The sequence below is a fragment of the Labrus bergylta genome, chromosome 23 (genome assembly GCF_963930695.1).
Source record: "Labrus bergylta chromosome 23, fLabBer1.1, whole genome shotgun sequence".
NCBI lineage: Eukaryota > Metazoa > Chordata > Actinopteri > Labriformes > Labridae > Labrus > Labrus bergylta.
Genome location: NC_089217.1, coordinates 17625472 through 17648849, shown reverse-complemented (window position 1 = coordinate 17648849; position 23378 = coordinate 17625472). Strand labels below are relative to the sequence as shown.

The following is a 23378-nucleotide window of genomic DNA, read 5'->3' as shown; positions in this document are numbered from 1 at the left end:
CTGACACGCAGCCAGTCTAACATTATTAATTCCATGCACTCCCCGTTCATCGCTCGGTGTGAAAACATTGATTAAACACAAAAGTCATTATCACATGAAAGAAACCCATTAGCTATCGTTCACTTTGGAGTCTGTTTGTCCGTTTCCAGCTGTAATTTGCCAGCAGGCAGAGAGAGAGAGAGAGAGAGAGAGAGAGAGAGAGAGAGAGAGAGAGGAGAGAGAGAGAGAGAGAGAGAGAGAGAGAGAGAGAGAGAGAGAGAGGAGAGAGAGAGAGAGAGAGAGAGAGAGAGAGAGATAGTTTGTTTACGATGATTCATGGCTCTGGCAGATTAAATTTGGTTGTGTTTCCTCACAGAAGGTTTTTGTTTTCAGACATTCTGCTGGACGACGGCTACGAGGGAAATCTACGCAAGGAGGGCCGGAGCGTACGAATAGTGGTTGCCATCAGCAGAGGGCCAAAGACCACCAAGGTCAGTGAATGATGAAGACTTTCACGTTCATCCATCTTTTACCTCCAATGGCATGTATTCCAAATCGTATTTGTTCTCCGACCACTCTTTAGGGCAAACATAGTCAGGAGTACCTGATTGGCTCGATCGGTGTGAGCGGCAAAACAAAGTGGGATGTCCTGGATGGAGTAATCCGACGCCTCTTCAAGGTAAACAGGCCGTGTTCATAAGGTCACATACGAGCTCTTTCTCTTCTCTCACAGATACTTTGACTTGGTGAAACATGTCCAAATAAACAATGAAGATCGTTCCATTCATTTCGATTTATAAAATAAGCCAAGCAGATGTTGATAAAAAAAAATGTTATTTCCAAACTGTTTAATTTGCTGTTTAGATCTTTGGCATGATGCCACATTGCCATGCTTTGACTTCTTCTAAGAAAACAACCCCGTCATTAATCTGCAATCCAACACGTTGGACTTAATCGCACCAACTGTGGCTCAGTATGAAGTGGAAATTGAACTTGTGGGTGTTGATAAGTACTGGGCGCTGTCCGTGGTGCTGAAGCAGCAGATGGATTTGTTAAAACTCTTTTCTCTCCCAGTCCCCTCCATTCTGTCAGTCTCATCATGAGTCCATAATATTCTCTGAACAAAATGCTTTAAATGCTCAAATCTATATTACTCAAGCCTGTATACAGGACACAAAAGTTACACCTTCAAGTGACATATAGCAGCGTGTAGCAGCGAGAGGATTATAGAGACACTCTGCTGACTGGAACATTCATGTATTATTCCTACCATCAAGCTCCTGAAAATACATCCCAAGACCAAGTTTCTTTTTGACACCATATTAGAAGACATAGGGGGTAAATGTTTTGGATTTTATATGTTTAGGGTTAGAAGCGTCCTTTGGATCATTCCCATATAAAAGGTGATAATTAACTTTGAATTGAAGATTTGTTCATCAACTTTTCAAACATAAGATTGTGTGAACACTTAAGAAAGAAATCTGCACTGATCAAGGTGTTTTTGTGGGGTGTGGATGATTAGTCATTTACCTGTTTAGAAAATAATTTAGACATAAATTGTTGAATATTTAGCAAGTTTAAAATTCATATACTTTTGAGGATAAAACAAATTGTTACAAATTCTTGAGCTATACAGCCACATACAGGCTTTGATTACTTCAAGGTGTTAATATTAACTTAGTGTCAGGAATAAATGTGTCATGCTGCATCCTACTTATGTATAAAGCCATACCTTTTGTCTTTGATGTTAACGTGAAAATTAACGCTTGAGAGTTCTACAAAAATACAAACTACTGCAGACTTAAAGGTCAAACAAATTTATTATGAACTCAGACTGAAGAACAGAGTTTTTATTATTCACAATATCACCCACTAGTTTCTGTTTGATGTGTAAAAGTTGTTGATTTTACAAATCGATTGTGCCAAACTTATTGTTTAACTCTCACAGACAAACACAGTTTTTTTTTTACAGCACAACAAGAATCACAGTCTATATTTAAGCACCAGTTGTGCGGTCCTTCATTCTCGCTCTCTGCCTGTAGGAGTACGTGTTTCGTGTGGACCCTCTTACCAGCCTTGGCCTCAGCTCAGACAGCATCGTCTGCTACAGGATGGGCGAGGTGGTTCGCTCCCACACTTCTGAAGTGCCTGAGCTGCTTCCCTGCGGCTACCTGGTGGGCGACAACAATGTCATCAAGGTCAACCTCAAAGGTACGGCAGCAGGGGAACAGGGAGTTTCTATATCAGGAAACATGCTCGTGTAGAAAGTGTCAAGGAAAGGAAAAGGTTTTGTGACTTAAAAATATATATTTTTAGTTGAACCTCATTTTAGATGAATTTCAGGTACAATCATTTTCTTCTCTTTCTTCTGTCAATACAAATAATTCCCTTCTTCATTCCTGTCTCTTCCCAGGTGTGAAGGAAAACAGCATCGACAGTCTGGTGTTCGACACGCTGATCCCCAAACCCATAGTCCAGCGGTACCTCAACCTGTTGATGGAGCATCGACGAATCATCCTCTCAGGACCCAGCGGCACGGGCAAATCCTTCCTCGCTGCTAAGCTGGCCGAGTACATCATCTCTCAGATGGGGCAGGAGGTGACGGAGCACAACGTGGCCAGCTTCAACGTGGACCAGAACTCCAGCAAGGTAGAATATGCACAAATACCCCCAAATCAATTAACAAACGGTAAAACCAAAATAAAACAGAATAAACAATAATATAAACAAATAATTCAATTGCATTAATGTTTGGCTCTTTTCTATTTACAACCATAAATAATCCATATAGCCATTTGGCCCCTAACAATCCGTTTTATAAATACAAAGAATTTATCATGACTTCTGGAGAGTTTATAGAGAGGTCACTGCGATGGCTACGTGTCTCCTCTTAAGTTTGTAATCAGTTACATAAAAATACCATTTCAGTAGGACTGTAGTGCTTATGCTTTAGTTTAGAAACAAAATACAAATCTGCCAGATTACCTTTCCATAAACAATGATGATTCATGTGAATCCAATATCATTATACTTTTAATGAACTGTGTAAAGTGATGGTTACATCACTGTTGTAAAACTTAAAGACAATGAGAAAAGCTCCCGCACACTATTATGAGGAGGAAGGAGGCAGGGGACTCGAACGTTACAGGGCACATGCAGACCAAGGCACTGAAACTAATCGAAAGTAAACAAATGGCAATAATGGCAGAAAAGAACATTTCCATGTATATATACACAACTAAACAGGTTTATTTTTGAATCAACCAATCAGAGAGCCACTTAGATCAGGGGTGTGTCCAGAGAGGGTGGTCAGGGATGGCATGGGGCCCCCTTGAAATCTTATTGGCCACCACAGGTGCCACCCCAAAAATATTGCCTTGCCAGAGGTGGGCCTTGAAATCCACTAATCAGGCTGTGTTGCAACAGGCAGCTCACAGTGTTCAGTGGGCGGATGTTTGTTTGCAATTTTTGAATACTTTAAATTGTGACTTCAGACATACATATTGTTTTGAGTCGTCGAGAATTAAGCTAAGAAGATGTTTATGTTGCCATGGTCTTGTGTTACTTAAAAGTCGATTAGTGCAGACAGAAGGGGACAATAGAGCACACAAAGTTCAGGCCACGCCTGCACAAGTCAGTTGGGCCACCCCAGTTTTAAAAAGTCTGGACACACCCCTGACTGAGAGTGATGATCACCTGAAGCTCCTTAGTCCGTCATCCACCAGGGAAGAGTTCAAAGATCATGATATAACACAATAGCAGTACCTCACACCCAACACATTGAAAAGTGAGTTTCATCATCTATCACCATCCCATCCTGTGTGGATGACAAGTCACTGCACATCACTGTTGAACAAACTGGTCTCTCTTCAATGTTTTTCTACCGCCATGGCCACTGTGTGTTCTGACAAATTGTGCCTTGCATTTGACCTGTTTGCTCTACAAACCTGACACTTTCTTCTGATGTTTTTTGATCATCTTTAATCCTGAGAAAATAAATGTACCAGCAGCTTAAATTAATTAAATGTTAATCCCCTCTACATTTTGTTTTAAGCTCAAATATATAATGAGAGTTTAATATGAATAAAAATGGCAAAAAGGGACACTTTTTTCCAAACTTTGTAAAACCCTCATGTTAAGCCCTTTATGTTCAGATTACTGCATCTATAACTGCTTTCTTCTCCAGGACCTGCGTCAGTACCTGTCCACACTGGCAGAACAGTGTAACTCTGAGGAAACGGACACAGAGCTCCCCACTGTGGTCATCCTGGACAATCTGCACCACATCGGTTCTCTCAGTGACATATTCAACGGCTTCTTGAACTGCAAATACCACAAATGGTGAGTCAGAAATGCACCATTCAAAAATAAAACAGTCTTGACTGTTATCTGAAGGTAACTTTTTTTTTTACAGTGTATCTTAAATCTTAAACATGTGTTGGTAAGAATCTGGCAAAATGATTTTTATCATATTGCAATACAGGCAGGGGCTACAGTTCACTATATTATGGAAAGGACCATATATTGCAAATTCGGGTTGGTTGTCGGTTCATACTGATCACACCAACATTTGCATAAAATTTAATTTAAAAAATGTCTCATCCAATCAGAGCAGAGGGAACTGTTTGTACACAGTTTCTTTTAAAGCCCACTTCATAACACATGTTTAATGCATGGTGCAAGAAAGCACGAGTCACTCAAGCCCTTCCAGACAGGGGGCGTGGTCAGACACAGCTCATTTACATATTTAAAGATACAGACACAGAAACAGCCTGTTCTGAGCAGGGCTGAAATAGAGGGGTTTATAGACATGATCAAATACAGGATCAGAGTGGATTTAGAACAAGAAACTTCACAGACATGTTTTGAGGAAATCTAAGATTTATTTAAACTGGTTTAAAAGGAGCATAATATGTGACCTTTAATAAATGCACCCTTGTGCGTCTTCACAGAATGCAGCAATTGACAATCCGTCTCTGTTTATTTATAATAGCTGCGTGGAAATGACAGTGAATAACTCATTGTCTTTGTGTCCGTCCAGCCCTTATGTTATTGGGACCATGAACCAGGGAGTGTCTTCCTCTCCCAACCTCGAGCTCCACCACAACTTCAGGTTTGTGTGCCGTTGATTCAATATTTTGTTGTTATGTGCACAGATGTTATTGTTTACAACGAGTGATGACTTGTGGTTCTGTTGACTCTCATAGTCTCACCTGTCAGATAGTGTGTTTGATTTCACTTCTCTGCCAACGTGTTATTTCTCCTTAAATTGAAGGCTTGTATCTGGAGGGAGGGCTGTAATTACATCTCTCGGATAATTAGTCTCGTTCAATGAAAATAAATAGACTATAGTGCAGAATCGTTTCTGCTTGGCATGTTTGACTGGATGATCATTTGGTAAATATTGACTCGTAATGAAAAGCCCATCACAGCCAGATGCTAATTAAAAAAGAAATCTATTATATTAAAGAGAGTAAGCGTAAAAACCTTTCTTCTTAAAAACAGTGTAATCATCTTTATGTAGAGGTTATTAATCAGATTTTTTTGCTTTAATATCGAGCTGAAGGAACCACTCACCATCGATAATCTGTCCCGCTGTAGGTGGGTTCTGTGCACCAACCACACCGAGCCAGTCAAAGGCTTCCTGGGCCGTTTCCTGCGGCGGAAGCTGATTGAGACGGAGATCAATAAGAACATGCGCAGCAATGACCTGATTAAGATCATTGACTGGATCCCCAAGACCTGGCAGCACCTCAACGGCTTCCTGGAGGCTCACAGCTCCTCTGATGTCACAATAGGTCAGACTCAGACACACACACACACACACACACACACACACACACACACACACACACACAGCTGCCTCTCTCTGTTTAGACTGTTACAGACGCCTGTATTGTGTCTAAATTTAGCCAACGTCTGACCTCATTAGGTTCTTAAATAATGCCTGATTGTATCAAGACTCTTATCAATTGGGGCTTTTTTGTCCCTGCAGGCCCCCGTCTCTTCCTGTCGTGTCCCATGGATGTCGAAGGCTCTCGGGTTTGGTTCACTGACCTCTGGAACTATTCTCTGGTGCCCTACCTGCTGGAGGCGGTCAGGGAGGGGCTTCAGGTACGTCATAGATGCACTAGAATCAACCCTCAGGATTTAACACCCAAGATGCAACAAGACTTACCAGCCAATCTAAACTTCTATCTTGAAATCAAGCATTATTTTTATGAGTCATTTGATCAAATTAGAATATGAACTAGAACTAGAGACTGGCTGAAAAAAGATTTCCATTTAGGTCTGACATTAAAATGCCCCTTTTAACAGCAGAAATTAAAATGTTAACAGCCTGGTATAAAAACAGATCAATAGTTCATTTCGTTATTGGTACTCACCATATAGGTGGTGATTTTTCTTATAGTTTTGACTTCATCAAGCTGAACAGTCATTTATACATTTTGCATAATTGCAGCTGTACGGCAAAAGAGCAGCATGGGAGGATCCAGCCAAGTGGGTGAACGACACGTATCCGTGGAACGCCGCAGCTCGCCAGCAAGAAGGCCAGTCGCTGCTCCAGCTCAGGCCGGAGGACGTCGGATACGAAGGCTACAGCTCATCCAAGGAGGGAGCCTCGTCCAAGCAGGTGTCTCAGAGTGACACGGAGGGAGACCCACTGGTGAGTGAATAAAATCATCCAATTCTCTAATTAACTGTCCTCGCCATGTGAACCATCTGAATCCCAAAACAGACCGTTCAGTTCAATAAATCAAACGTAGTGTAAATCTATAAACATGACTCAAATGTGTAGTTAAGATTTCACATCAAGGATGCTTCCAAAGAAACCTGGAGGGGGAAACTCTGGCTTTCTCCAGGCAAAACATTCAATAAGTAGAGTGGCTAGTAAAGTTGCTTAGTTGAACATAACCTTGGAAACACACACACACACACACACACACACACACACACACACACACACACATGCACACACACAAGATGGACTATTGGAATAGTGTAGTGAGAGACTTAATTCACAGTTGGGGGTTATTGCAGCCCAAGAGGAATTAAAGAGCAGTCATCCAAAAATAACTTGCTTCATTTAGCAAGTGTGTGTGTGTGTGTGTGTGTGTGTGTGTGTGTGTGTGTGTGTGTGTGTGTGTGTGTGTGTGTGTGTGTGTGTGTGTGTGTGTGTGTGTGTGTGTGTGTGTGTGTGTGTGTGTGTGTGTGTGTGTGTGTGGACCAGTTCGAGCGCAGGTGTACCTGGGCTCATTTTAAGAACACTTAAAACCAGATGCAGCAGCAAGTCTGCATTATTCAGACCATTAGCTCTCTAGCAGGGATAAGAAGATCCTGCAGTTGCTGTGATAAAGATTAAAGGTTGTGAGTCATTAAGGTGCATGATGGATAGGTCATTTCAGTGTGTTTGTCTCTTCTCTTCACCGTCTTTATTTTTCTATAAAGAGCTATGAGGAACAACTAAACACAAGTAGGGGTGTTTAGGTGAAATGAGAGAGAGCCAGCACATCTGAACATAAGTTATTCACTCAAAAAAAGGTATCACAGTAAAGCTCAAATCAAATGCACCCACATGCAGGTTGTCCCTGAAAACATGTTCCTAATCGTTCTGTAGTTGAAGATGTAGTTGTATCATTGGACAGTGCTGTCTGCGGGCTGCATGCCAACATTCAGTGTGAGCATGAAAATGGAGTACAGGCCGTTTATTTCAGTACGAGATTTATAAGAAGACCTTCTGCCTACTTTAGGAAAACTGCTAAGAGCATATTTCACCAGGGTCTCTGAGGTCTTCTAGTAAGGGTTTGTTTTTGTAATAGGCTGTGTTGACCATACCATACTGTACTGTATTGTACTGTATCATATCGCACCGTATTGTATTCTAGCATACAAACAAATCTAAAAATCTTCTACTATAAGCCAAATACAAACGTTAGGTGGGATACATATGTAATGACACCTTAAATGTCTTACGTGTTTCTGAAGTTGGTATTCATTTTCCTGTATAACTCAAAGCATTTCCTATCTTTATTTGTTTGTCAGATGAACATGCTGCTACGGCTGCAGGAGGCAGCTAACTACTCGAGCACGCAGAGCTGCGACAGCGACAGCACCAGTCACCATGACGACCAGCTGGACTCCTCGCTTGAGTCGGCTCTATGAGACACCCGGGACGCTTTGAGCCCTCCAACGCTACCAGACATCCCTTAAGTGCACGGATGCATCGTATATGAAAAGTTTTATCATCCAGAATGGTATACCCGGCGTTTCACAGAAAACACTTTTTTTTTTAACCTGACAAAGGTGAAATATTTGATCAGATTATCATATTTAAAGAGGAGGATCATATTTAGTCCTAAGGGATCAAAATGCGAAACTATTGTGAAATCGGCTCCATTTTATTTTCAATACATTTCATTTGGACTGGTCATTTTACAATGGATGTATGACATTTTAGAGTACGACTTTTCAAATATGTGTGTAAATGGGTCGTGTCTGACGAGGGACAGAGGCTCCTCTGAAGTCGACCTCTGAGGAGTAAATCCCGTCACTCGTTTTAAATTGAACTTTGGGTCTCCAAAGTGTCGAGAAAAAAAGAAAAAGCCAAGAGTTTGTCTTAACAAGACTGGACTTTTCTTTTCTTTTCTTTTTATCCCAGATATATATTCAGATGTTTACAATGGGGGGGGGGGGGTTAGGGTTCTGTTGTTTATGTCTCTCCTTGTTTACAGAGGTGCTTCTCACACAGACACATACATTCATACACATGCACTTAAACACAGGCAGCAGGAGGACGCCGGCCTTTAATCAGGGGCTTCAATTGGTCTAAGCCCCCCCATGTGACCAACAATCCAGCCTGCTGAAATGTCATTGAGCATGGCACCTTTTTTATACCACTGTAGGACCCCCACGTCTAACCCGCCTGTCTAACTAAGAGGAAGATTTTGGGGCGTTTTAGGTGATTTAACTCCCTCTAGTGGTCAAAGTGGAGGCTCTCAACTGTTGAATTTCTTCAATCACATATCAGTTTAAATGTAATTGCTTGTGCTTTAAGTAATGGAAAAGCCAACAATCTGTTGTATAATTAAACTGGCTTCTTAAAAGTCACCACTTTAGATACGTCTCTCCTTGTTTACCACTATATCATCTTATTCGGGTGGTCTTTGCCTTTCCTGCGCATTGAGACAATTCTGCAACTCCGTGATGTAGAAATTCGCTGAGCCTCTATAGTCAAACTAGCGTCACAAGAATGACTTTTTTTCATGACATAGCGCTCACAGCCCTCCTCCTCAGGGGTCAGTCGAGCCTCATGGTGCTGGTCTCCCTCCCTGAACCTCCACAGTGTCAGGCACTGCCAAGCCGCTCCTCGCTGCCCTGCGTGCCAACAACAAGCACAACGAAAAAAAGCGCATTGTCTGTGTGTCATCCAGCAACGCTGCTACTGTGAAGAAAGGAAGTAGACAAGTGCCAATGTTTCCCTTTGATTTACTGCCAAACGTGCACACAAACACACAAACGCACACACCCACGATTCACAGCGGACCATGGTTGTATACTTAGATTAAGTATTGTTCTTGGCTTTCCACGCTCCACGGCCTGTTGTCACTCTTCAGTTAAGAATTCACCGCAAAAACAGCATGAAGCGCCCTCTGTGGGTCATCACAGAAATGTTTCAAGTGACCGTTAGCTTAACTTCAACAGATGTTCAAAGGATAGCTACGTTTGTCAAGCTTAAAACTCCTCCACATGTTAAAATGTGAGAAAATAAAACTTAAATATAAGGAAATAGCTGCAAATATAAGCAACAATTTTCATATTAGCACTTTTCATAATTGGTTAACTAGCTTGCAGCCTCAGTATTTACTCAGTGTTACCCCCTAAACTTCTTTATGTGTTCAGTTAGGAGTAGAACAACTTTCAACTCTATCATCCACAGCGGATAGAATCGAATAGTCTTTCCTTCCTTTGTCTTTTCTCATCCTTTAAAAAACACCAGGGTTGTGTCTGAAATCATACACTCATTCACCTACTCACCTAAAAGTGAAAAGGAAGTGATTTCACACACGGCCCAGGTCTTACTAGCTTAATCGACTCCTCACCAGTCGATTAAGCTAGTAAGACCTGTATCATTAGCCTCAGTCTTTTGGGCTTGTATTATTTGTATCACCTTATCAAGAGTATCATTTAAAAAAATGATAAATTAAACATTAAAAACTAGCTTACTAGCTCTTTTTTTGCATGAAGCTACAGCTGACAAAGCTGAGCGGCTGCTTTTATTTATCTTCAATCTGAACACTCAAGAACCATAGTTTCAAAAATGATGACGAGATTTAGACGCAACATACACGTGTTATTTAAAATAAAAAATAGATGTGAGGATTTAAAGCTTGACAAACAGAAACAGTGACTTTGGTAGTCGGGACTAAGCTAACGGCCAGTCGTAAGTGAAGTCAGAGGGTAACCTTTATGGAAAACTAAGCAAAAAATAAATAAACCTGAAAGTCTAACATGAACAGATATGATACAGAGCTATTATAAGAACACATGAGTGATATTGAGCTGACAGTGTCCTGTATGTGGAAGCTTCTGGTTCTCATGTGATCGTCGTGCTCAGCAGCTGCATCCATCTGAGATCTTTGTTGTACCAAAAAGAATCCAAAGTATTTCTCAATGCAAGATCAGCGCGAGAGCTGAGTAATGGAACAATGATACTGGTGCTTTCTCACTGCCTTAATTGTGCAAAGATTTGGGATGCGTCCTGCGCTCCCATTGGCTATAGTGAGAAATAGAGATGTGATGTCGGATGATGATTATCTGCTTCCTGCTACGTCAAAGAAGCTGATAGTAGTAAAAAACAAAACAAAAAAAACAGCCTCTTTTTTTTAATTATTGTTGAAGTCTCTTCCTCCAAACCTCCCTTTTATTGTTTCTGACATTTAAAGTATAAAAGAGTTGATGCTGTATTTGAATTATATCTGACCAATATTGTAAAAACATTTGAAAAGGGGTGGGGTGTTTTTTAAGTTGTTTTTTGGCCCAGTTGAGCTGGGCTCACTTGAACTGACAGGAGCACAACCAAACGGATTTTGGGTTTTCTAGCCTGACGAGCATGTTTTGAAGCTTTTTAAACGGGGATGCATTGAGAAGAGACCTTTATGTATGCGTGTATCGGACGGAAGCCATTTAGAATTTTGATTGTCCTCTCTTTGTTTATCAAGTGGGTTGGTTTTGCACACGATGAGGTTGGGGTGGGTTGTATATACTTAAGTCTTGCACAGTGAATCAAAGATGCATTCTGCCCTGTTGATGTTACAATATGCTTAACCCGCTGAGTAAATTATTGTACAGCGAGAACGGAGAGAGAAAAAAAAAAGAAATGCAAAAACCCGACATGCTGTCAGAAGCAGGTGTGTGTCTTGTGGTGGTTGGATGTTTTGCCTATGCAGGAGGTATACGGTGTACAGTATCAAACTGTCTTTAACTCACAAAAAAATCACATCCTGAGAACACGATATAGACACTTTCCCACTATATTCCCCCATATTTCCCGTCTTTAGGAATGCCTGTTGTTCCTTAGAAGCACTTCCTCTCTGGACATTTTAACCCAAGCGTACCGCCACGTTAGGCTCGCAGGCTGTCCGAGGCACTGAAGCTGACCTGACACCGTACTGTATACATTCAACAACAAACCAACAGGTGCTACTGGTCAGTAAGAAGCCCATCAGAGACCAAGACGTCATGTTCTCTCAACCTCAGGACAATCCTATCCTCTACAATCCTACCTGTGTTCAGCTTCTCCCGTGTCTCTGCAGCCAAGCCTCGCATTTATTTTGATTTATCTGACCGCCGTGGACGACCTTGTGTCTGCAAAGGTGGGCAGCAGTTGCAGGATAAGGGGGGTAGTTACTGTGGTGACGGGTTCTTCCGCACCTACAGTTACGCCCACATATCATACAGCTTAGATCTCCAATAATTCAAACACTCTCCTGTTATAGGCGCATGAGTTCTCGAGCACGCAGAACGTTGACACCGTAAACAGTGTACACTATAGTCTCAATTATCAACCGGTATTTTCCCCCACATTACACTTCGCAGTTAAATCTCAGTTGAAAACCATATAGCATTTACTCTGGGTTAAGAAAAAAAAAATGTTTCTTTTTTCTTTTTGGGTGAAACATTTGTCCTTAAATGTTTTATATTTTGTACATTTGTATGTAACATATCATGTAAATAGACAGAGACAGTGATTTAACTCATCTGGAGGATTTTGTAGTCTTTGTAAAGCCCTAATAAATGGTATTTGGTGTCACACGAGCAAACGGTATGCTGAGCTTTTCTTTGTGTCCTATCTTTGTTTGTGTGGTAAATTGTAAATGGACTTGAGCTTGTCTAGTGTTTTTCTAGTCTCCTGACTACTCAAAGCGCTTTTACACTGCAGGTCACACCTACACATTCACACACTGATGGTAGAGGCTGCTGTGTAGTGAGGCATCAAAGCAGGCAAAGTACTGTTACTTTTACTTTATACATTAAAAACAGATACTCAAGAAGAGGGGTGTATATATCAGCATTTATAACTTTGAGATAAAACCAAGAATCAATAAATTCACTCTGTTAGGCAGATACAACCCAGCTTGTGTTTGGAGCAAAATGTCACCTTGGACTTGAATGAATTTGAAGCTTTGCTGCAAAGCTCCTGTTAACTCACAGCCCCGAAAATGTGTCTCTTTTGATGTAAGAATAAAGGGACACCAAATATATATATATATATATATATATATATATATATATATATATATATATATATATATATATATATATATATATACACACATATAAAGCTTAGTAAGAAACTAAACCTTCTTGAAATCATGCTGATATAACTAAATTAGATAACTAAGCAACATTTCAAAAGGATTATGCTGCTATGATTTGTCACTTTTCTTGTGTCATTGTCGAGGGTAGGAAATGTTGTTAGTGTTATTATTAGTAAAGTGCAAGAAATACATCTATAATAAAATACAATGGCATCAATCAGATGTAGAGTATGGTGACATCAGGGATCTTAAATCTCCTGCGAAAAAAGTTCAATATGTGTTGAATTATTTTATTTTTTTAGTCTTTCCTCTGATAAGGCAAACAATCATACTTAGATACCCACTTAGATACACCTCTGATACAAACTTCAGATACTTTCATCACAGATCTGACCACAGAAATTGCAATTCTGGACATAACAAATAACACCTGCACTACTGTTTAAAAACCACTAGGTGGCGGTAATACAACGACTTTGATCGTGAAGAAGAAGAAGAAGAAGAAGAAGACGAGCTCTCCCCGCAGCTAAAACCAAAAAGCAAAGATGGGTGGAGGCGCCGCTCCCGCTGCGGAGTCAGAAGGAAACTTCAACATGTTAAAATCTAAAGGAGCTCCAGTGTCTTTGCCCAAACATTCATACTGGTTTGATTTCTGGGCGTTCCTGCTCTTTGACATCGCGTTTTTTCTCTTCATGTACTTCATAGTCCCGTAGACCAGGTGAGTGGGCTTCAGAGGAAGTTTCTAGTTCACATTCAGCTGATTGTGCGGCTACGGAAGTTGCTAAACCGATAAGCTAAGTTATTTTTGTAGGAAATTGTCGCTTTTTAGGGTGTTTTAAACTGGCTTTTAAATATTTATCGCTATTACAAGGAGCAGAGACACCTCAAGGACCCTAACCACTTACTGCTGTGCACCTTTGTGTGGGGTAGCCTGTTCAAATATTGACCAAAGATATACGTCGACATAATCATTTTGTAAATGTGAAGTTAAGCTATGTAAGACAAAATCACATATTTGTGTAGCTTGAACAAGCTAATGTTTGGTGTTATTGGTTGGCAACTTGTTAAAACGTTGTCGTCACTTATCTCTGGTCTGTTTTGACTCTTAATAAATAATAAAAACAGCTTCAGTATTTCAGCTCTTTGTCATTCACAAGACTTTATTGACAACTGCTATCAGATAAACAAAGACAGGTGCCAGGTGACCCAGAGACAAAGACAAAGCAGCATCAACATTAAAAGTTACAGCTTCACTTAACAATTACATCAAACTTTGGACCCAGATTAATGGTTTTGAAAGCTTTCTTATTTATTGATGAAATTAGTTTTTAAAGATATGAAAGGATGGTTTACTGTCTGAACATTTAGATGTGTGGATTTGATATGTTGTTAGTAACAGAGTCAGGTTGATGATGTAGCATTGTTTTGATTTAGTAGTTGAGTAACTAAAAGTTAAAGAAGACATATTATCCCCCTTCTCCACCTTTTCAAACAGCCCCCCTGTGGTCTAAATGAAGCATCTGTGCTGTGGTCACAATATAACATGAATCAGATAGATAGATACTTTATTGATCCCGAGGGAAATTCAAAGCATCCAGTAGCAGGTTACAAAGACGTACATGACATGAAACATTTGTTACAAATTAACCACAAAACCGACGCCCCCCCCCCCCCCCCATACATATATATTAACCTGAAAGAAAGATTTAAAGAATACCTCAAGATGAATCAAACTTAAACTGTGCAATTAAAAAATAGACGTATACAAGAAAGATAAAAATATATGTGACATTTAATCAAGAACCTATAAACAGTTGAGGAAAAAAATCTGTAATTACCTGAATATAAAAATAAAAAAGTGCTGACCTTCTGAAGTTGTGTTGTTTATATATGTACAGCAATGTTTAAAAATAAGAGAGTGCAAAATAAGCACTGCCGAGGTGCCCTTGAGCAATGCACTGACCAACAGCTCAGGAGTGCCCACTGTGGGCAGCTCCGTCACTCTGACATCTCTCCGTTAGTGGATGTCCATAGGATCCTGTTTCTGCATGTGTGTATATTTCAGCCTGTGTGTGTGTTCATGACTTACAGAGTGTCAAAACAGAATTTCCCCTCGCAGGGATCAATAAAGTAAATCTTAATCTTATATAATTGTGAGGTTAACATTAAAGTGTCCAACTAGAGGCTGAGTCTTGGGACAGCTGTGCAGTGTACGCTCTGATTAAGTGTACAGTGGACACCTCATTCGTTTTTTTCTGAAAGCTTCATTGCAGATTGAGTTTGCCTTTCGTCTTCATTGTGTTATTATGCCAGGAAATAAGGGTGCATCAGTTCGACACAGGCATCAGCCGATATTAGCCCTGTTGACACACTACGGGAAATAATGTGGCCTGACCCGATGTTAGTAGCCGAGGTTTATTTGTCGTGCCAAATCAATTTAATGATGGCATCTACTACACCTGACGACTGATTCAGAGAGGAGGTTTTTTATTGGGTAGAAGAAGTCAGCTGTTGAACAAACCCTGACTTATTTTTATTGTTAAAAATGAGAGGAAATGTCTGCATTGTGGGAGTCTTGCATCAAAAGAAGTCATGCAATAAACATCAGTGTCGGAATCGGCAATCAGCTACATTTTTACATCGGCAACCTCTGATTTTCCTTATCGGTGCATCCTTTAATGAAGAGAGTAGTTTTTTTTTTAAAGATCCCATATTATATGAATTTTCACCTTCTATGATTACACTCTGAAACCTCTACAGTAGTTAGGATGATTTACAGCTCAACTCCTGTTTTCTCCTTCCTCCTTTATTGTCTGACACTAGATGCACCTTGCCTGTGTGTTTATAAAAATGTTCTTTAATGTCTCTTCAAACTACTGTTGGTCTCTTGTGCATTGATCATGTTCTTTCAATCTATGGCTGAGGTTTTAATCTTCTTTTGTGTGTGTAAAGCAAACCGTCATCTGGATTCTGCGCCCTGATGGAGCTCTGGTCCTGTGATCCCGTCAGAAATACTAACCCAGCTTCGACTGAAAACATCACGTCATTGGATATCTTGATGGATTGGACCCTGACTAGAACTATTGAGTCCCGTTCTGATATCAGAGATGTGGACCTCAGCGCTCCTTCACCCTGAGACCTGGTTCCAGTTTCTGGGGACCGTCTCTCTGCATGGATGGATTCACAATATTGCCATGGGGAAAATATATATTTCAAGTACTCGTATTAAATTGGTTGAACGGGCATCATGAGGACTTGAAAAATGTTCCAACTCAAATGTATTTTAATGAACCATGTGTTATTCCTTTACATGCTGAATGTTTAACGTGTGATAGTGTGATTTGTGTGGCATTTTACCTTTAAGTGGTCTTACTGCATTCCTAAACATGTTATGTCTCAAACTAGGTTTTGGAGTCATGCGTCTGTTTTTTTTTCTTGTACTAAGCCGTCTAATGAAACCCGTTTGAGGCCGCTGTGAGGATAGTAGAGACGTGGGAGTTTAGCAAGTTGTGCACCGCATGTGATGTAATGCAGTGACTTCAGCTCACTAAAATCTGGAAATTTTGCACATGGGAAATACTACAAATAAAGTGTTTTGCCTAAAAGTTAAACGGTGAACTTGTTTTTCCTGTTATATAGAAACAAACATCCTTTCTTAATTAGCTCTGTTTTAGTTCTATCAGCATGCTTTTAAAGCTCTATATTATTGTACAAATGTAGGTCTGTATACTTTGCTACATTGTTTTGCAGAGTCAATTCTGCTGTCAGACGTGTAAAAACCTAAAGTAAGTATAATGTGTTTTTGTAAAACTTTGATGACTACACATTTACCGGCCTTTAAGAGACTGTACAGTTGAATGTTAATAGTCAGAAACAGACATGATCTAATGTGTGCTGTACAAAAAAAAAGTTATTATTTTAGGTTTATTGTTTGAAGTCTACCTGTACATTTATATGACTATAGGTTTAGGGCTGTTGCCTCAGAGCGAGACGGTTCCTGGTTCAAATCCCCTTCGGACAGGATCCTCTGTGTGGGTTCTTCTCACATGCTCGTTTGGTTAATTAGTGACTTTTAATTGTCTGTAGGTGTGACTGGTTGTCTGTCTCAGGTGGTCTGTCCCGAGACCCCAAATGGGAAACGCAGTACAGATAATGGATGGATGGACTATAGGTTTAGTTTAAAAATAAAAAAAAATAGCCAGCATTTCTTTTTAACTTTTGACAAACAATACTAAGAAAAGCAATTCAAGCTTTAATATAATACAGAAGCCCTACGACTGTATAAAGAAAACAAATCTATGCTTGTGACGTTACAGTTTGGACAAAACTTCGTGCTTTTATTTTGAAGGCAGTTTTACGTATATCCGGTTTCAATGAAGCTAACAACAAATGGCTAGCAACCTTTTTTGTACTTGGATAAATAACTCTAAAGTGACTTATTTTGTGTCTTAAACATGGAAACTACCAGCAGTTCTTATCAAGTGGAAAACACAGGTTGGTTTAATTGAAGTTGTTTCGTGTCGCAGCGGGAGCTAGATAGTTATGTCTTGACTATAGTCGTTAGCTTTTAGCCCAAGTTTGCTATCAGCAGGTAAAATATCTCATACAAACAGATTCAACGTGTCTGTCAATTCATAACTAAGTATCCTTTGTGAGCATACAAGTTTGAAATGAGTTTCATGCTAACAACAGTCTCCTCTCGTTTTTAGAGTAACTTCATGACTGCAGCTGATCGTGAACTGCAAAAACTCAGATTTATGAAATAACACATTCACCTGTCAAGTCCAGTTGAACACGGATTTTTATATAAATGATAAAGTCATACATAAGGTCTAAATTGCTTGTACGAAGTTACATTATTTTGCAATAAAGCAGCAAATAGCTAAATCAATAAAAGTGTCTTGTAATGAGATGTAGATTCAACTGAGATTTAAATGAGCCATCAGGAGGATTGTTAATGCCTTTTATATCTTGAAATAAGATGATTGTCTGGACTTGTCAGGTGAGTGTTGCTTACAGTATGTGTGATGAGATTTGAAAGAAAATGATCCTAAAATTCAAGGGGTTTGACAATAGCAATTAAGATGAATGAAAACATTGGGATGAGAGCTGTTGCATATTCTCATGACTGTTTTCAACACTTGTTTAAGGAAAGGCTTTAGTACAGCTTTTCTATTTATTATTTTCACTCTGCATAGTCCTAGAATCTGTATTTTTAAATACCTGCACATTTGGGTTACATGTCTTTCTTTACAATTCTGGTACAGGGACGTTTCCCACATCATCTATGCATTTCATAATACAGCCAGCTCCCTTAATAATCTAAATTCATGCATTAGATTAGTTATTTTTTCTCCCCTTATATTTAAATGTCATATTTCTGTGTTTAACCAGAATAGTCACGTATTACCCTATATAAGAAAAAGTTATCATGCAGACTTTGGGTGTCAAGTTTGACCACTTTATACTTTGTAAAGTAGACAAAAAATATGTTGAATATGTTAATATCATGTTGAAATGTAACAATTTACACACACACACACACACACACACACACGCACACTATGTAGTCCCTCTACATAGAACTATCATGCCCTTGATTTGCTTCATGTTTGTGTTGTAACAGATTTATTCCTTCCGTTGTCATCGTTGAGGCTGTTGATCCCTCCTCTGCGGCTGCTCTCTGCGGCGATGTGGCAGGTGGCTCAGCGGAGGGACGTTCTCGATTATGAACAGCTGGATGACTTTGTCACACTGGTGACAGGCACTGTTCCAGACCTGCTCAGTCCAAAGCAAAGAGGAAAGCTGCTTCTACGACTGAGAGCGAGAGTAAGTCAGCGTCTTCCACCTGAAGTTAAGCTGAAAATGTTTACAAGCGTTCAAGTTTTGTCATGCTTCTTGGATACAGAGAGGACTCCATTCATTGTTTATTTTGTTCACATCTTCTCTTCAGATTATTCTTGAGTTGTGCAGGGATGAGGAAACAGCCAACACATTGTGCATAGAGCCTCATCTGGAAAAAATCCGCCCACCAGGATACACAGCAGTAAGTGAAGGCTGTGCTTCTAGAGTTGTGTTCTTACAATTCCATGAAAACAATGCTCCCATCTTTCTTTGTCACATTTACACAGGCCTTGTATTTACTGGGCAGATTCAGCAGTGATATGCTTTTGTTGTGTGGGGATGGAAGCACTCATAGTGACTGTCTTTCAGAGTGGAGATGCAGAGGTGGATGCAGAGGTGGCTATTTTTGTTGAGCTTGTTCAGACACTTCTGAAAGACCCGGCAGAGAGGGAGCATTTCTACCAGGCAAGCCAGCTTCCAAACTGCCATCCTTCTTTTTTATTCCGATTTTAGTAACAATTCCCCTTTTTACTCCTCAGGAGGTTTTTCCAACAGAATATGGTCTCAGTTATGACACAGACATGCAGCTCCTTGTATGGGAGTTTCTTTCTAAACTGGAGAAACTCCTGCCTGTACCAGACCTCAGTCAGGTAGGAAATCACAGAACATTACAGAACCTTTTAACCTGCAATGTATTTGTGATAGTAAGACATAAACTGTGTAATTAAAACATTGTTAGGTGAAAACTCATCTTCCTTTATCTCCTAGTGTGCATGTTTAAAAAAAAAAAAAAAAACCTTTCTTTTACAAACAGCACTACACAAATAAAGATTGACATTTTTGACATCACACTGCACGACTGAACGATCACTTTGGATAACGATTTTGCTGACAGATTTGTTTTTGTTCCTGAACAGACTGTTTCATGGCTGACCTCTGGCCCCTCTGTACTGAAGGACTGCTTACAAGCACTTTCAAGTCCTGACGGCCTGAGGTCACTGCTGCAGCACCACAAGTGCCTCGAGCACCTTGGAACACAAGGTAAACCAGAAGAATCTGTCGTGAAATCATTGAGCTGTGGTCACACTGAAGCAGGAGGCTATCATTAAGTAAAACTGTGAATGTTTTTAAATGCAGAGGACAAATTGCATTATCTTACAAATATAAATATAAATACCAAGATAATAAAACGAGTAATGAAGCATTCAAAATGACACATCGGATATAAAATGCACATTGGTAAATAAAAAAGGAAACTGAGACCGCTAACAAATGCAAGTAGGGAGATTGTTCTGTTGACAACCTATAATTAAAGACATGGCAGTTTGACTTCAAAGGGCTGCAGATGCTGATGTTTATATGTGTGTAATGTTTCTCGGTAAGAGAAAACATTCATTAACCAATTCCCTAAGCCTTAGTTTTTCAATTTGAATAAAATAAAAATAACAAGATTGAGTGTGGTGTAAAATGGGGGCAAGGTGGCCCATAGTTTCTCATTTGCTCTGGTGGTGAAGACATTTAGCTTTTGTCTGGTCATCTGCATGAAGATGGAGATCTTTAAATAGTGAGTAGTGTGCAAACAAATAATTAAATGTTGGCAAGAGAGAAAAAAATCCCATATATTAACTACTTCTGTGTTCTGTGTATTTTGCGTAGGGACCACTGTGGAGATGTCCGCCCAGGTCTTTGCCTGCTCCCAATGTCCGTTCTTCCACATGCAGGAGTCCTTCCTGCTGCAGCACATCGAGCACAGTCACCCTGAGCAGTACAACAAACTGCAGAGTGCTGCAGAGAAACCCGAGGCTCCGAGGAAGAAGGTCCAGCGTCCGGAGTTCCCGAAACCTTTCCCCATCCACGACAGGCCGGACCCTCACGTGTGCCAGGAGTGCGGCAAGACTTTCACACGGGCCTCAGACGTAACTCGTCACCAGCGGACGCACACGGGCGAGCGCCCATACACCTGCGAGGAATGCAAGAAAGGCTTTAAGAACTCCTGGGACCTGACCAGACATCAGCGCATTCACACCGGAGAGCGACCCTTCCTCTGCTCGCAGTGCGGGAAACGCTTCACGCAGATGGGGCTCCTCAAGCTGCATTTTGAAAGAACTGCCTGTGGCCAGACTTGCAACCCTCCTCTTGAATTTATGACGGAGGTTGTGGTAGCAGAGGAGACTTCAGAGAAAGTGGGCGGGGAGTACAAATGCCAGAAATGCGGCGAGAGCTTCGGCAGCATCTTGGAGCGGCTGCAGCACAGGCAGAGGCATGTGGTTAGGCGTCAGTACAAGTGCTCGCTCTGTGAGAAGATTTACAGCCGAGCGTCAGACCTAAAGAGACACCAGATGAAACACACCGGGGAGCGGCCGTTTGCCTGCGAGTGCGGGAAAGGTTTTACGCACGTCTGGCTCCTTAATAAGCATCGACAGATCCACAGCAGGGAGCGTGCATTCCCCTGCGCCGAGTGCGGAAAGAGCTTCACACAGCTCCAGATCCTCAACCGACACCTGCTGACTCACAGTGGCCAGCGACCTTTCCAGTGCACCTACTGCGAGAAGAGCTTCAGTCAGCTGGCCAGCCTCACGCGCCATGAAAGGACCCACACAGGGGAGAGGCCGTTCGTCTGCTCCACCTGCCAGAAGACGTTCCTCACGCACGGAGAGCTTGTGAGGCATCAGCGCAGCCACAGTGACTTCAGGCCTTACAGCTGCCCACAGTGCCCCAAGAGCTTCAAAACCAAGCGGGCTCAGAGTGAACACCTCAACACGCACACGGGAGAGCGTCCGTTTGCCTGCGCCCGCTGCGGGAAGGCGTTCGCCAAGTCCACCTCGCTGGTTCGCCATAACCTGACTCACACAGGGGAGCGACCGCACCAGTGCTCCCAGTGCGGAAAGACCTTCCTCACCTCCGGCGAGCTCCTCCTCCACAAGCGGATCCACACGGGGGAGAGGCCGTATCCCTGCTCCTACTGCGAGAGGAGGTTCAGGTGCTCCTCGGACCTCAACATGCACGTCCGCACACACACCGGGGAGAAGCCGCACAGCTGTCCGTTCTGTAAGAAGAGCTTCTCTACGTCTACGAGGCTGAAGAGACACGTACGCACACACACGGAGAAGGGAATCGTTGAGTCTTTGACCTGACAGGGGCTCATGTCAGTGATTACTACTTTATCAATAAAAACAACTGTATTTATTTTAATGAACCTTTCTAAAGATTTATTTTTGGGGCTTTTTGTGCCTTTAATGTAGAGATAGGACAGTGGATAGAGCTGGAAATCAGGGAGAGAGAGAGAGATAGAGTGGGGGGAATGACATGCAGGAAAGGAGCCACAGATGGGATTCAAACCTGGACCGCCCGCTTGGAGGGCCACAGCCTCCAAACATGGGGTGCGCGTCCTAACCACTGCGCCACCAGCGCCCCATGAACCTTTACTTTAGTTTTATTTGGTGACACTAGGAATTCCAGTTATCTTTTATGAGCTAATGGATATTTTGTGGTTTCTGATGATATTAGTGGAGAGGAAATATCCAAACAGATTTGCTAGATTACATTTTTTTAATCAAGTGCTTTTAATAATTGAAGTGCATCCCTCCCAAACTAAAGTGATCCTACGTACAGTGCATCTCTACAAGCACTTCTGTGGTCTTTTAAAAGGGAACTCTTGCTGTCGCTAGAAGGTGCTGAGTGGAGAATCTGAATGAAGGAGGTAGTCCATCAATATCTTCTGTGCAACCAGATAAACTACGTGCTTTATGTCAGAGGTCAAACTAACCTTTTTTGCTCGTGTCCCTTAAAAATAACTATGCGTTCCGGAGACCCATCAGTAACAGTTGCATGGGTCTTTGGATAATGATAAACAGAAAAGTGATGACTTTGTAGTGGTAAGAATGTTTAGTAATTCACTAGAAAAAAATGATGTGGCTTTTTGGGTTTGTCTTTCCTTAACTTTTTGCAGTGGACACTTAACATTTAAGGGTTGAAATACTAGATGGAGGAACAGAACAGGCCTCACTTGACATTAATCTGAATTTGAAAACCCAATGGAGTTGAAAAATAGATTAGGATTGGTTTTAGACAGTCTTTCTTTTAGTCTGTTATGGGCAGACGTTTAAAGGGAAACAGTGGGTTAGATAAGACAATGGTGGTAGATAACATTTGAGGTAACTGATCAAAGACAGGATGTTAAGGATCTGGAGAGGAGAGTGCAGGAAAAGCAGTAAAATAACGCAGTGTCAAAGGACAGGACAAGGGAAGAACCAGGGAGAAATAGGACCAGAAAAGAGGCCAAAGTGTCCACAGAGGACCCAGAGAACATGAACAGAAGTGATGAGAGCAGAGAGGCCCTCAGAGATAGCAAAGCCTCAGGTCCAAAGAAAGACAAAGCAAAGGAGAGCAAAATACAAATGATCAGAAACAGAGCTTACAAACAATGGGACAAAACAAAGCCAGAGAGAACCAGTGGAGAGAAGTTACAGAACACTGATCAATCTGTTGCTTTTGAGGAGGACAATTCATACATGGCATGTGAGTTTTTCTTAGATTCCTTGTTTATCATGACTGCTAATAGTTTTATCAACTTGCATCTTACCAACTAGTAGTTATGGAAACAGGAGTGTCAGATTACCATGATTTACATGAAATGATTCAGACAACAGTAAGTGAATGCAATTCACTTCAGCCTAAACAATAGAATTAGCATGTGAACTAAGCCAAGATCTGGTTTATTAATTTAGCCAGTGTAGC

General features: G+C 41.1%; 2 protein-coding genes and 1 long non-coding RNA gene across 3 annotated transcripts in view; all 3 read left to right on the top strand.

Annotated features, from left to right (window-relative positions):
* The window catches only part of nav3 (neuron navigator 3), a 225412-nt gene extending 213113 nt beyond the window's left edge, over positions 1–12299 (top strand). The window contains 10 exon segments of the mRNA XM_065951515.1: positions 373–470; positions 563–658; positions 2022–2190; positions 2393–2628; positions 4166–4320; positions 5021–5092; positions 5581–5777; positions 5975–6093; positions 6443–6646; positions 8023–12299. Of these exon segments, the coding sequence (XP_065807587.1) occupies positions 373–470; positions 563–658; positions 2022–2190; positions 2393–2628; positions 4166–4320; positions 5021–5092; positions 5581–5777; positions 5975–6093; positions 6443–6646; positions 8023–8142 (1466 nt within the window). The 3' untranslated portion in view covers positions 8143–12299.
* A 964-nt stretch (positions 12300–13263) lies between these two features.
* LOC109996445 (uncharacterized) lies at positions 13264–16408 on the top strand. The gene is made up of 2 exons (XR_002278501.3): positions 13264–13515; positions 15750–16408. It is a non-coding gene; the product is annotated as an uncharacterized lncRNA (long non-coding RNA).
* Positions 16409–17142: 734 nt separating this feature from the next.
* On the top strand, positions 17143–21833 carry LOC109996437 (zinc finger protein 345). Its single transcript, XM_020650560.3, has 7 exons — positions 17143–17291; positions 18424–18626; positions 18751–18843; positions 19011–19106; positions 19181–19291; positions 19559–19682; positions 20298–21833. The coding sequence occupies exons 1-7, from the start codon at positions 17252–17254 to the stop codon at positions 21773–21775; spliced, it is 2145 nt and encodes a 714-aa protein (XP_020506216.2). The 5' UTR covers positions 17143–17251; the 3' UTR covers positions 21776–21833.
* The last annotated feature ends 1545 nt before the right edge of the window (positions 21834–23378 follow it).

Coding starts and splice junctions, on each gene's coding strand:
- LOC109996437 (XM_020650560.3), top strand. CDS start 17,252: ATGGAAACTACCAGCAGTTCTTATCAAGTGGAAAACACAG. Junction 18,627..18,750: donor TTCTACGACTGAGAGCGAGA/GTAAGTCAGCGT, acceptor TCTTCTCTTCAG/ATTATTCTTGAGTTGTGCAG. Junction 19,107..19,180: donor AGAGGGAGCATTTCTACCAG/GCAAGCCAGCTT, acceptor TTTACTCCTCAG/GAGGTTTTTCCAACAGAATA.